We start from the raw sequence: 12,438 nt of genomic DNA on the forward strand, positions 1-12,438 counted from the left end.
ATCGTTATTTTGTCCTGTGCCTATATAAAGGGGAGATGAGAGCATCTGTGTTGCACTTAATGTAACTAAAGGGACCAGTCACAAATTACTTCTGGTTCAGTCCCCCTTCCAAGGCATGTTCTATTTTAAGCCGTATTTTCTGACATTAGTTGTTTATGCTGAGCTTGCAGCTGTCAGCTCGTGCATTTGGATGGGGGGGGGGGGCGGGACGGGACACCAAGCAAGCAAGCAAGCTCAGGAAGGGAGTCTTATTACTCAGCTGAAAGTCATCTTCTGAGTATGAACCTGAAAAACTTGTCTACTTTGTTTTCCAAGCAGTGTACAAACTCTTGCGTGTGCCTGCATGAAGTCATATCCTCGTGAATCATGTTTTGATACGGATTTAGATCTCATTATTTTCCTTTTAAATTTAGAGTAGTTTCCGGAGCTGTAAAGAGTCTGGAACCCACCTGCCTCTCTGTGTGTAGATGGTCTTCAGACTTAATACTTGTGACCGAAGGCTTGACTTCAGCAGCAGTAGTTGTTGGTGGGATTTAGGTAGGCCTTTTCGCTCTCTTGTCTTGGAGCGCTCCTAGTTGGAGATGTGATGTCATTCATGGTTTTGTTCATATTTTCATAGCTCTATCTTCCTTCACATTTCCGGAAGTTCATTTTAAAGCTAAATGGAATCAAGCACCTGCAGATTGTCATCTTTATTTAAAAAAAAAAGAAAAAAGAAAAAAAAAAAGAAAAGGTATCAAGGCATATCTCCCAGAACCCCCTTTAAGTCCCTTTTGTGACATCTTTGATCTTGCAAGCTTCCAACCAGTGGAACCACATCAGCGTTTTATGGGGCTAAAGGGAATACCTGCAGCCTGTGGGTGCAAAATACTGATCAGTCTATCAAACTTTAATCGGTGCTCCTCTGCATCTAAGCAAGTTTACCGTTCTCATTAAAAACAGTCAGGCAGCAGTGCTTTTAAATTTTTATTAACATTTTTCAAACTATATGCGTGATGAATAATTAAATGTATTCTTAGAACCTACCTATTTGCATTTTTTAAGTTTTTTGTGTTTTGTTTTTTTAAACATCCCTTTGATTTATTGTTCCTTGCAGTTTGGATAGGACCAATTTTTGTTTTACGTTTCTTTTGTTGTGAGAGTTTTTTCCATATTTAATATGCTCAAGAGGCTTTGACAAGTAATTAGCTTGACTGTGGCAGCAAACTTTAGCTGGTGAGAACATAAGAAGATTGTATGAGGCCTCTTCATAAGTAGTTACTTTTTGACATTTCAAAGAAATACTTGAACAATTCAATAAAACTGCATTTCAGATATGCTACTTGTCTGCAAGAAACTAAAGACTACAAATAGTGCTTTGTACTGGATGAGGGTAATTACTACTTGATTATTCCTCTCTAGGTTTTTTAAAATAAGTTATTCCTTGTGAAAATGATTAAATGAACATGATAAATTGATGGCATTCTTGATTTCAAAAAGTTTGCGTGTGTAGAGTAGGTATAACAACCACACTGTTAGAAGCTTTTCTACATCACACCGACTTTCAGCGTGGGCATCTTCATCGTGTCGCAAAGAGAATTCTTCTGGCTAACTCACTGCGGAAGCTGAAGTTACTCTCTCATTTTCTTCCCAGTAAGTGCTGCCCTCATTTGTTAATAGTTTAAAGGTGGAATAAGGATCCCTACTGTCGGTTCCTAGTTCTGATGCTGCTCTGTCCGAGAGGACCGAGTGGGGGTTTCTCATCAGAGCCTGTGGTAGGTGGTCTCACCCCTGTGTGATAAGGAGGCAGCCCAGCTGTGTCTGGAGGGGATCCTGGTCAAGGGGGTTACAGGTACAGATTGTCCTTTCCATCCCTTGCCAGCTCCATTTGAGCACAGAGGTAAATGTCTGTTGTGCTTTCCTTCTGTCATCACCAGCCTCATTTTAAGCTACTTATATTTCATTTTAAATTGGGGGAAAATGTGCCTCCTCACCAACATCTACGAACCCAGATAAGTGCACAACGGCAAATATTCCCTCTGTTGGCTCTTCAGTGCTTGTGGCTGCGTTTGTTTCTTGTTTTCCTTTATACTGAGTCTCTGCTGTAAGATATATTATCTTCGGCAGGAAGAATACCTGGCACTTAATGTTCTTTTCCTCAGCACATGCTCTGGTTTGGTTTAAGTCAAATTGTATAATAAATGGGGGTGAGAGAAAGGCGTGTGGGGTGTATAACACTGATTTAATATTACTCAAATTTACTTGTGAAGGTATTTACACATCTTTAATTTGGTTTATGCCCTTTTTTTCTTCATTTGGCAGGTTGCCTTTATTAGGAGAATTTTATTACAGTCTTTAAAAATATGTAGTCTTATGGTGTTGCTACGTGTTTTATATACAGTCCTTTTAGAAGGAGAAGCAGGAAGTACTGAATATTTTTCATTCACAAAAACCAACCCTTCTATTATTGGAATATTTTTTAATCATTAAATTGAAGTTAACACAAATGAGCAGGAAAAACCAGCAAGTCATAATTCATCTTATGTTTTTTAAATTATCTTCTGTTCAACTTCTCATTTCTTGCCTCTGTGGTAATTCCTTTCCAGAGTGGGTCGCTACAGTTTGCACTTGTACTTGCATCCACGGGACTCCTTGTTCCCTAAAAACTCTGGAGCAGCTATTGCCAGGGTTACTATTCCAGACTAGACAGGATATGAATTTTTAACGTTGACTAAATCAACAACAAACCAGTTTTCTGCTGTTAAATTTTCTATGGCAGAAGTCCGATAGAAGAGACTGAGACTATATTTGGTGGTCACTTCATGGCCCAAATTATTATTACCAGGAAACGAGCCAGATTTGAGATTAAATTACTGTAACACTAGGTCTCTCTTGCTTCTGTTACGTGTAGACAGTGCGAGAATATTGGTCTCACGTACGCGTTAGTCACATTCCACTTCTGGTGTCTTTTTTCAATCTGGAATATAACGGCTTACATTTGTAGATAAACTTTCAGTCAGCGCTTCTGGCCTGACTTCACCCATTTCAAGTGTGGTCTCACAGCAGCACCCACGCAGGCATCCTTCAGGCTAGGGAGATACCTACCGCTGTAGATCGGCCTCTTTGGTTTCATGGCCAACCATAAGTGTAATACCATTGGGGTGTTGTCTAGTTTGGGGCAGGAGTGTATGGACGTGCCTGGGCAGAACGGGGTGAAGCAAAAAATGCAGTTGGTTTGGAAAAGATGTGGTTTTTTTCTGAGGCATCTCCTTAGAGTGGATTTGATCTCGGTTTGTTGATCTTCTGGTAGCAGAAGACTTGACGTATGGCTGAGTCTTATGTGGCAGGCAGCAGCCTGAGTCAGCTCACCCAGCTTTTAGGTGAGCTTTTAGGTGGTTCCAGTCACGGGGATTTCGGTGTTTTAACCATATGGCCCATAACTCAGACTTGTCTCAGCAGAGGATTCGGTCCAGTTTTGAATCCTCTTGTGCATCCTCCTGTCAGGGAACAGAGGCTGGCAAAAGTAGGACCTCATTCTGCAAAGTCTTTAGATTTCCTCTTCGATGTTTGGCACCAAGTTCCCTGCTGAAATCCCAAGCCTTTGTGGTCTGTTGTCCTAAGCAGACACCAGCTGCAAACTGTGATGAATGTAACACTTGTATAAATTGTTGAGGATTAAATGTGTAAATCTTTCACCTGTTTACTCAAATGTGCCTATGTTGAAGCCACAGGGAAGATGATAAATCCACAAGCTCTCTCCCAGTTTGTATCGACGCTAGAATGTGTTTTGATCAATGCCCTGAGACAGGTGACTAGTGAGACCCACGGCATCCTAAAAACTCAGCTGCCTTGCTGCAAACAGATGGAAGGCAAGATGCTTGTAGTCAGCAACTCTGGCGTACTACCAGATCTCTTCCGCCCCGCGAGTAAAGAGCTCTTGGCCTCCTGAGCACAGATGACTCTGTCTGCTGAAGCTCCCGTTAGTCCTTCTCCTGTGTCGAGTGGCTTGCCTTTCCAACGTAGCCGTTCTGCTGGCGTGAAGGTGAAAAATTGCATTTGGCCCCCACCAGTCCGACTCGGAAAGATGATTTCTTTACTCTCTCTGTGTGTAAATGTGTTGCTGATTTTACTCACTTGTCTTCAGAAACTGGCTGTGTTTATCTCCCTGATAGACACTTGCTTTTGACTTCTTCGCTCTTTGCCGAGTCTGCCCTTCTCCGGCCCCCGAGCCCCTGTTAACGGAGGGGAGATGGGACTTGGCCTGGGCCCGACCGCCCTCCCTCGCGCAGGGAGCGGGGATCTCCGTCTGCCGAGGCAGTCGAGGCCTCGTGGTGGTTCTGCAGTACGCTGCCCGAGCAGTTATTTTGCTCCTTTGCAGGTGATCTATTTTGGTAAAACGCTTCCCTTCAATGCTGTTAAGCAGTGACAGAGCTGATATTTAGAGCTTCCCTTGTACAATATTTCAGGATTCTTTTCCTTTAATTACGGTGTGGGTTGGTTTTTGTTTTCTTTTTTCATTTTTCTTTTTTTTCTTTTTTTTCTTTTAACCTTCTCCGGCCTTGATGACTGTATTTAGTCATGTGAATCTGAACTGGTGTGTGACTTGCCTTTGCTGAGCTTTCTTGTACAGCTCTTAAGTTCCCACCAGGATCTCCAAGTTTCTAGATAATTATTCAGGGTCTTGAAGGGTCAAGTGTCCATGTGTTATCTTTGCTGCCACGTAGAGTCATTGGGGTTTGTTACTGGTGCATTAACCAGTGGCTCTTGACACCATTTCATCCTGCAGAGGTATGTTGGATCTGACCTGCGTGGGCTTATTTCAGCAATAGCGTTTCTTGTGTTCATCCTTTCTCTACAAATACTTGAGAGAGGCTGTCTTGTTTCAAAGTAGCTGTCTTTGTGCACTCAGATGGTCATGTTAGATGTGCAATCCTATTTTTTCACTGAGGAGATGGTCCAGCAGACTCAGGTTGAGATTGGCAGGAACAGAGTTACAAGTGGACGGTTCATGTAGGAATGGGACTGTATGAAAATGCCCACAGTTGTTAGAAGTCACTTATGGTTCGGGGTCTGTTTCCTTGAGGATGCTTTGCTTCTGCTGTGGGGCTGGGGCCAGCAGTAGGTGCTGTGGTCCCCACGGAGCAGTAGCTGGTGGGTTCTGAGCAATGCTGCCCTCCCCACCACCACCTGCGTGATTCATCCTAAACCATCCGCAGCTCTCCGTACCCGCGGCGCTCAGGAATGCAGCCTCTTCCCTGCGGCGCGAAACGCTCAGCATCTTCCCCTGTCCTGTTCTACCCCGGCTCGGTGGCCTGGGGATCTCATCAGAGAGGGATGATCAAAGCCTATTGGCTGTCTTCGGCACATCCGTAGCTTTGTATCGGAACAATGGAAGAAAAAACCCTTTAAAAAAAAAAACAAACACAACTTTGTTAGAATAAGTAGCAAGTTAGGATGTGATCTTCTTTCTTTTTTCTTTTTCTTTTTTTTAATGACTGATTCTTTACTTCAGGTATTCACATTAGTATTTAATAACTAGTGATTGATAATTTAAAAAAAGTTAGTGTTGTTGGTACAAGAGTTACGTGGTGCTCTCTTGTCATGACAGTGTTGCAATTTAAAGTCCTAACTCTGAAGTTTTATTTTGGGCAAATGTAATGAAAGGAAAGAGCTTTGTGTGGCACAGGGGAGAAGATACGGCATGAGGAGGATGGGTCCGTCCGTGTGGTTCTGTTCAGAAGGCTTCGTGGAAATAATGCAAACAAACTGCATCCCAAGACAACAATTATCTTTGAGTATTTGCATGGATGAGAGGGAGAGAGAAACTTAATTGTGCAGGTGTAATTGAGGTGGTGTACAGTTATCTTGTGGGCAGCTCGTAGGACTGAGGCGTGCTGAATTGCGAGTTACCAAGTCAAGCAAGCAACAGCTGTGCAGAGGGCAATTATTAAAATTAATCTTCTGCTACTTTTCTTTTATGCAGTCAATAAGAATTTAACATGAGGATGAGTTTGAGAAATGAGGTTTTGTTGTAGTTTTAATGCTGGTTGTCCCAAATTTACATATGTAAAACCAGAATTTTGTTTGAGGAGTAGTTAAGGGGTTTTGTTACTACTTCTGCCCTGTGTATACGCACAAAAGTACATCTTTTCAGTGTTGTTACTTTCTTCTTGGAATGATGGAAACAGCTTTGTTCTGTAACAGAAAATACACCGGCTGTCCAGACATTGTAAATTACTGTGTAGAGCAAGTACTGAATTATACATACACGAATAACTGCATCGATAAAAGGATTTCTTCAGATTCATTCTGAGTTTTGGATACTGGCCCATTTTTATCCTTGCATTCAGTTTATGGTTTAGAACAGCAATTAAAGCAACTTAAAGTCAGTAGAGGCGCTTTTAACGTTAAAAGCGTTAATTGTACAAGGCTAAGTTCAGTCTCCACCTCCGGTTGCTCTTCTCCCCGGAGTCTAGTTTAATTAGCAGTCCCTTTAGGATAACAGCAAGCTCCATTTTCTTTCTGAGTTCTAATGGTCTATACTTCCTTCAGCATGACATCAGAAATTGTTCAGTAACATCAGTCAGTGCTTAAAATGAAAGTTTATAAGAATCATTTTGTACCAATTAAAACTACTTGCTTGACTGAGATAACTACAATACTGAGATAGTAGCTAATCGGTCCAGGAAAAAACAGTAAGGCAAAAAGCTGCTGCTGTTTTAAAAAAAAATATATATATATATAAGAAGTCAGTTTATGTTAACATCTATGAAGAGTAGTATTAGAGGGAAGGGAGGATGAAGAAGAAAAATCTTATAGACTTAAGGTTTGAAACAATGGGATTAATGGGAATTTTGCTTCACCTCCCGGTGGGTCACCTCGGCTCCTCATCCTTCTCGGCCAGGTTCGCGAGCTGGTGTGAGCCTTCGGGGCAGAGCCTGAGAGGAGAGAGTGCAAAGTTGAAAGCGTTCGTGGGAGTTCGTAACCGTTAGGTGCAAGTCACCTTATTGCCCTGTGGGCTTATTCACGTATACGGTTGAAGAATTTGTGACCAGTGGGTTGCTGTGTGCAAACTTCAGATTTCCTTTTGTCCTTCGCCCAAGGACTTCAGTGCTATCTCTCCGGCGGGTGCCCCGCTCCTGCACTGAAGCTCCCCTGCACGAACGACGCGTGTTCTGGAGGATGAAAGGTGTCGCTTTGAACAAGGGATGAAGTGTATCAGTGAATCGCAAAAACAAATTCTGAAGCTGTAAATGCCTTTCCTTACAAATCTCTTGCAGAAATGGTCTGTCTTTAGCAGCTAGTTGGGGGGAGGGGGGGATTTTTTTCTCAAGGTTAGAGATTATAGTTGCAGCAGTGGTTGTTAAAAAAAAAAAAAAAAAAAAATTAAAAAAAGGAAATATTTGTCAAATACTGATTTTTTTTTTTTTTTTTAAGAATATGGACATTCATAGTGTGAGGATGTACTGTGTTAGAATATTTTCAGCTGTGTTGACTGTAACTTTGCCCTTTGTGTGAACTAGGACACAGTAATACCTAAGTAGGTGCGTTAGCCGGTTGTGACTGACTGCCTTCAGTTACACACAGTGAATTATGGCACAACGAGATAGATGCCGTTCATGCTGACGCTGTAAATGATCTTAAGTTAATGAACTAACATGCAAGTTAGTTGCTGATCTGGGGAGGAAAGCTCCGAGTACCGGACTTGTTTTGGATGTCCAGCAAATTACTCTGGTGTCAAGAGCTGGACCCAGGTCTCTGGGCCATCAGCCTCTTGCCTGTAGTATGAATGATTCTGTACAAGGTAGACTTTTATTACGTGCTTGGATCCAGGACTTGGGTTTTCCATCATCTTTGACACCGTTATGTGTATTGATGAGTTCAGTGTACTTGTGTGAGCATCAACATGGAAATGTAGTGGAACTTCTCAGACTTGCTGAAAAGTGGCTGTGGTCTCAGTCCAGGCCTTGAATGCCTCTAATTAGTGTTTTGGTTTGCCGCAGAAGTAGTGGCATTAATGAAGCTCAGTGTTTCCTACTAAATGTAATCCAGCTCTATCATAATTGGTTTGCTAAGTGACCAAAATGAAAGCAATCTGTTTGATGACTTGCAGTTCCTGTCATCGTTTCATTGCTAGCCAAACAAATACTGTGCTGTAGTCCCATCACTGCGGAGTACTCAGCTATGGTTAATTTGCAAGTTACTACAAATAAATCATTTGAAAGTGTAAATATGCTGCCCGTAATGATGTTGGTGATATTAAAAGGTTTGCTCATAGCTGAAATCTCCATACTGACTCAGAGGTACCGAGTGTTTAAATGCGCTTTTTTTTCCCCCCTTTCTTTCTCTTGGGACTGTTGCTTCCTACAGGGGCTACGATGACCCCATCGAGACAGAGATGGTTGAAGAGAGGATACCTTACCTTCATGGTGGCTACGCAGCACCGCTGGCACAGCCAGAGAGAGGAAGCATGGCTAGCATTGACCGTCTGGGGAAGCGCTCCCCCTCTATTGACAGCATCCGCAAAGACCCCAGGTGGAGGGACCCTGACCTCCCAGAAGTAATTGCCATGCTCAGCCACCCTATCGATCCAGTCAAGTCTAACGCCGCAGCCTACTTGCAGCACTTGTGCTACGAGAATGATAAAATCAAAAAGGACGTGAGGCACCTTAAAGGGATACCTATCTTGGTGGGCCTACTTGATCATCCAAAGCCGGAGGTCCATCGCAAAGCCTGCGGGGCTCTCAGAAACATCTCCTATGGGAAGGACAATGAAAACAAGGTGGCTATAAAGAACTGTGATGGCATCCCTGCATTGATCAGACTGTTGCGGAAAACGAACGACATGGAAGTGAGAGAGCTAATTACAGGTCAGTGTCTGTAGTTTCTTTAATGAATTATTCTTTAGGGGAGTCCTTTCAGCTTCAGGAACAAGAATTTGTGGAGATTAGAGCATTGAAGGAGAATTTAGATCGCTGGCTGCAGCTGTTTCTTTGGCTGCACCAGGTTTGTGGTGTGAGACAGCCTAAGGCAAACGTGCCCTTCAGGAGGAAACGGAGATCATCTGTGCATGTAGCACACTCGGGTTTCCCGGGCTGCTGGGAGATGGATGATGCTTCTTGGATGTAGCATGCAACTGCTTGTGGTTGAGTTACTGAAGCTTAAATGAGTTATAGCAACTTCATTGACAGGTAATTTGTAGTGCACTTGCCCTCAGTGTGTTACAATCGTGAGGTAAGATATGCTAATCTAAAACTTTCCTTGTTAATCTCTTATAAAACAATCCTGCTGCCATGTCCCCACTAGTTCATATTGATAGAACAGTCTCCTCAGGCACACCTCCAGCCCACGGTGCCGGGGACGCTGAGGCTGTATATAAAGTTGCAGCACTTCTGGGCTGGAAAACTCAGATTTTTAAGGAGCGTGGAGTCTGCTGTTGAGATGCTCTGGACATGGGGTTTGCTTGTTGCAATAATCGGAAAAGGGAGAATTACATTTTGAAGTTACTGAGTTCGTGCACGCTTTGCGGGGAGTTTTCAATCACTTGTAACTCCATTATTCAACTTGTTTTTTATTTGAACTTAGTCTTGGACATCGTCCAGAAAGAGTAATAAAGTATATGCCAAGTTTCAAAGTTCAGCCATTAAGTGGAAAAGGGTGGAAAAGTATGTCAGCTCTTAAACTAAGGAGAAATATATTGTTCTTCAGTCTCCCATAACTCATGAGGAGTGAAATGGATTTCCCTTTCTTGTCTCAGAAGCAGCAGGGGATGTTTGGATGGAGACCAGGACAGTTGCAATGCATTTCAGTGCCAGAACAGAATTTTTCGGAAAGTTTTGTGAGTGTGAAAATGGGTCCGGGGCTGAAACTGTTTAGCTACCTTATCGGTGTTGGATTCTCCAGGCAGAACCTATTGCAAACATGGATTAAGCCATTAGAAGTAAACACCATAATTCTATAATCGCCTCAAAAAAATTATAGCAGCTCTCCAAGTTTTTACTGGTAATCATAATTCTCTGAGATGAACAGTGGCCTTGGGTGTTCCAACTGTTCTTCCCCAGCCATTATAGGATATTTAGCAAACTAGGTCTAAATATACAGTGTAGAAACTAGCAGGGATATTTTCCAGGGCTTTTCCAGTGAGCTGGTAAAGGAGAGCTGTCTGTTTTGTCAGAGAACCTCGAAGTAGCTTGTGTTGGTTGTGCTTTGATTGCTGTCTGTGCTTTGTCTCTTAACGTGGAAACTCTGTAGGTAGTGTTTATATGCCATTTGTTGCACTCATTTAGTATGATGGCAGACTTAAATTTATCTTTTTTTTTTTTTCCTTTAAATAAAGAATATCTGTTTACCTACTGTTCTAGTTTACTCAAAATCCATTTCTGGTGTGCTGAGAAGGAATAAATTTATTTCTTTAGATTCAAGAAAGGAGAAGCCAGTCTATAATTTACTCTGAAGGAATATCATTATAATGCTACGTGGTAATCAGTCACTTCTGAGGTGGCAAAAACAAACTGGATGTTTTCCCTTTTAACTCTGAATGGCGATTGCTTTGATTTCCAGTTGATTAATTAGTTCTACAGTTCAAATGCATTTTATTTGACAGTAGCTCCTGCTAATTAAATGTAGTATTTTTATTCCACTTTGGGTTTTGCTATTTAAAGCTCTTTATTTCCCCTTACTGAGAAACACCAGGAATACTGAGAGCATTAACCTAAACAGATGTCCAGCAACAGATGATGTGCATTTAATCTCCACCTAACCAGGAATAATTTCATTCCACTTCTAAAATGATATCACCAGATCCAGTGTGAGACATTCAAGCATCAACATAGAAGAGAAGAGTATTCCAGCAATGCCTCTGTGACTGATGCTGGTGTCCTTGCAGTCAGCGTTCAAAGCCTGGGCTGATAATGTGGAATTGTCTGTTCGAAAAATGAGCTCCAAAAGTCAGCAGAGAGAAACAAGAGCCAACTTGAAGTGCAAAGGGAGCATTCAGCCAGGGCTGCTACAAAAGGGCTGTGTTTTGCAGCCTCAAAAATTTAGATCACAATTCGGACGTTCTCCTGGTAGAAATCTTGACTTCCTATCTGGGTACTTTTCCCTAGTGATAAACCAAAGTCTACCTTTGCCATGAAAATTTCTCATTCTGTCTGGAGTGAAGTCTCTGGGGGCTTCTGCAACAGTGCTAAAAAAAAAGGGGGGAGAAAAGACAACAGCATACAGGGTTTGCTTGTTTATTTCTTTTAAGAGGCTGCAAATTCAAGTTCGGTATGACATGGTGACTTCTCTGGTGTTTAATATTTCTTTAACTTAATACTGGCTGCTTTTCAAAAGCTGAATAGTAATCATCAGCTGGTCATGCCAGACGTGGATGAATGATAAAACAATCCTCCTTTCCAAAGAGATGTAAGTAATTTAAAGAAACTGAAATAATTCAGGTGTCCAAATTCAAGAGCACTTCCAGTCTTGAAGTTCTGCTTCTCTGGGTGTGGGACACTGCCTGCCTGCAGGACAGGAGGGACGTGGGAGCGTACAATAAGACTCGGTATTTTCAGCTGGAAGGGGGTGCTTTCTGGCACAAGAGAGCATCATTCTCATCTAATTTGAGAGTCAGTCCTTGGCTTTAGTACAGCTCCGTGGCCTCTCATTAACTTGGTGGTCTGAGGCAGCAGCCACAGCTGTCCAGAGCAGTGTGAACCAGGGCAGCCAGCTGGGCCTGGGCGCTGGCTTAATGGAGTGGGGAAAAAGCCATGCCAGGGTGTTAAAAAGGCATAAGAGGTAGGTGCAGCGGCAGGGGAGCATGAGGGGGAATCGGATGGGTGACGCTCCGTGCTGAATGAGCGAGACTTGATGTGTCAGGAGGGTGTTCACTTGACTGCTTCCCAGAATACATGTTTTGGAGAACGCAACTTAGACAAACGTATTGACGTGCAACTTTGGAAGCAGGCTGAGTATACTGATACAACACTACTGCCAGATTAAGCGAGTCTGTAGCTTTTTGCTTTCAGATAGCACTGGTTTTAGCAGGATTTGAAAGCCTTCTCTGGGTTAATGTCATGTCTGTTTTACCAGATGTCCTTGATATATCTGCAGATAGCACTAAAACATGATGTCCCTCAAGGTAAGACAGATACATGAGGCATGTAAAAATACCTTCAAAACTCAAGATACAATCATAAAATACCACAGATCTCACTTTTAGTTCTTTTTAAAGTGTGGAGTAACAAAATGTCTCCTATCTACTGCACTGAGAAAAGCTTGATTTAACTGTTAGAGTGTCCATAAGTAAATCACGAGTAGAGTTGTGATGGGAAATATTCCACAAAATTCTTCCTTGCATCCCTTTCTAGTCTTGGAACTGCACTACTGAACTCACAGTGGATCATTTTCTTGAGAAATGGAGAGAAATGAGGATTAAGCTGGTAAGGAATTGAACCTGTTCTCACTGGGGAAGTTGCA

At 42.4% G+C, this 12,438-nt stretch overlaps 1 protein-coding gene across 16 annotated transcripts in view; it reads left to right on the top strand.

Moving 5' to 3' along the window:
* ARVCF (ARVCF delta catenin family member) overlaps nucleotides 1–12,438 on the top strand; it is a 298,725-nt gene that overhangs the window by 209,537 nt on the left and 76,750 nt on the right. For all 16 annotated transcript variants that reach the window (XM_072879699.1, XM_072879700.1, XM_072879702.1 and 13 more), the window contains one exon: nucleotides 8,350–8,849. In XM_072879699.1, coding sequence (XP_072735800.1) covers nucleotides 8,350–8,849 — 500 coding nt within the window. The remainder of the gene's footprint in view (nucleotides 1–8,349; nucleotides 8,850–12,438) is intronic.

The sequence above is a fragment of the Ciconia boyciana genome, chromosome 15 (assembly GCF_034638445.1).
Source record: "Ciconia boyciana chromosome 15, ASM3463844v1, whole genome shotgun sequence".
NCBI lineage: Eukaryota > Metazoa > Chordata > Aves > Ciconiiformes > Ciconiidae > Ciconia > Ciconia boyciana.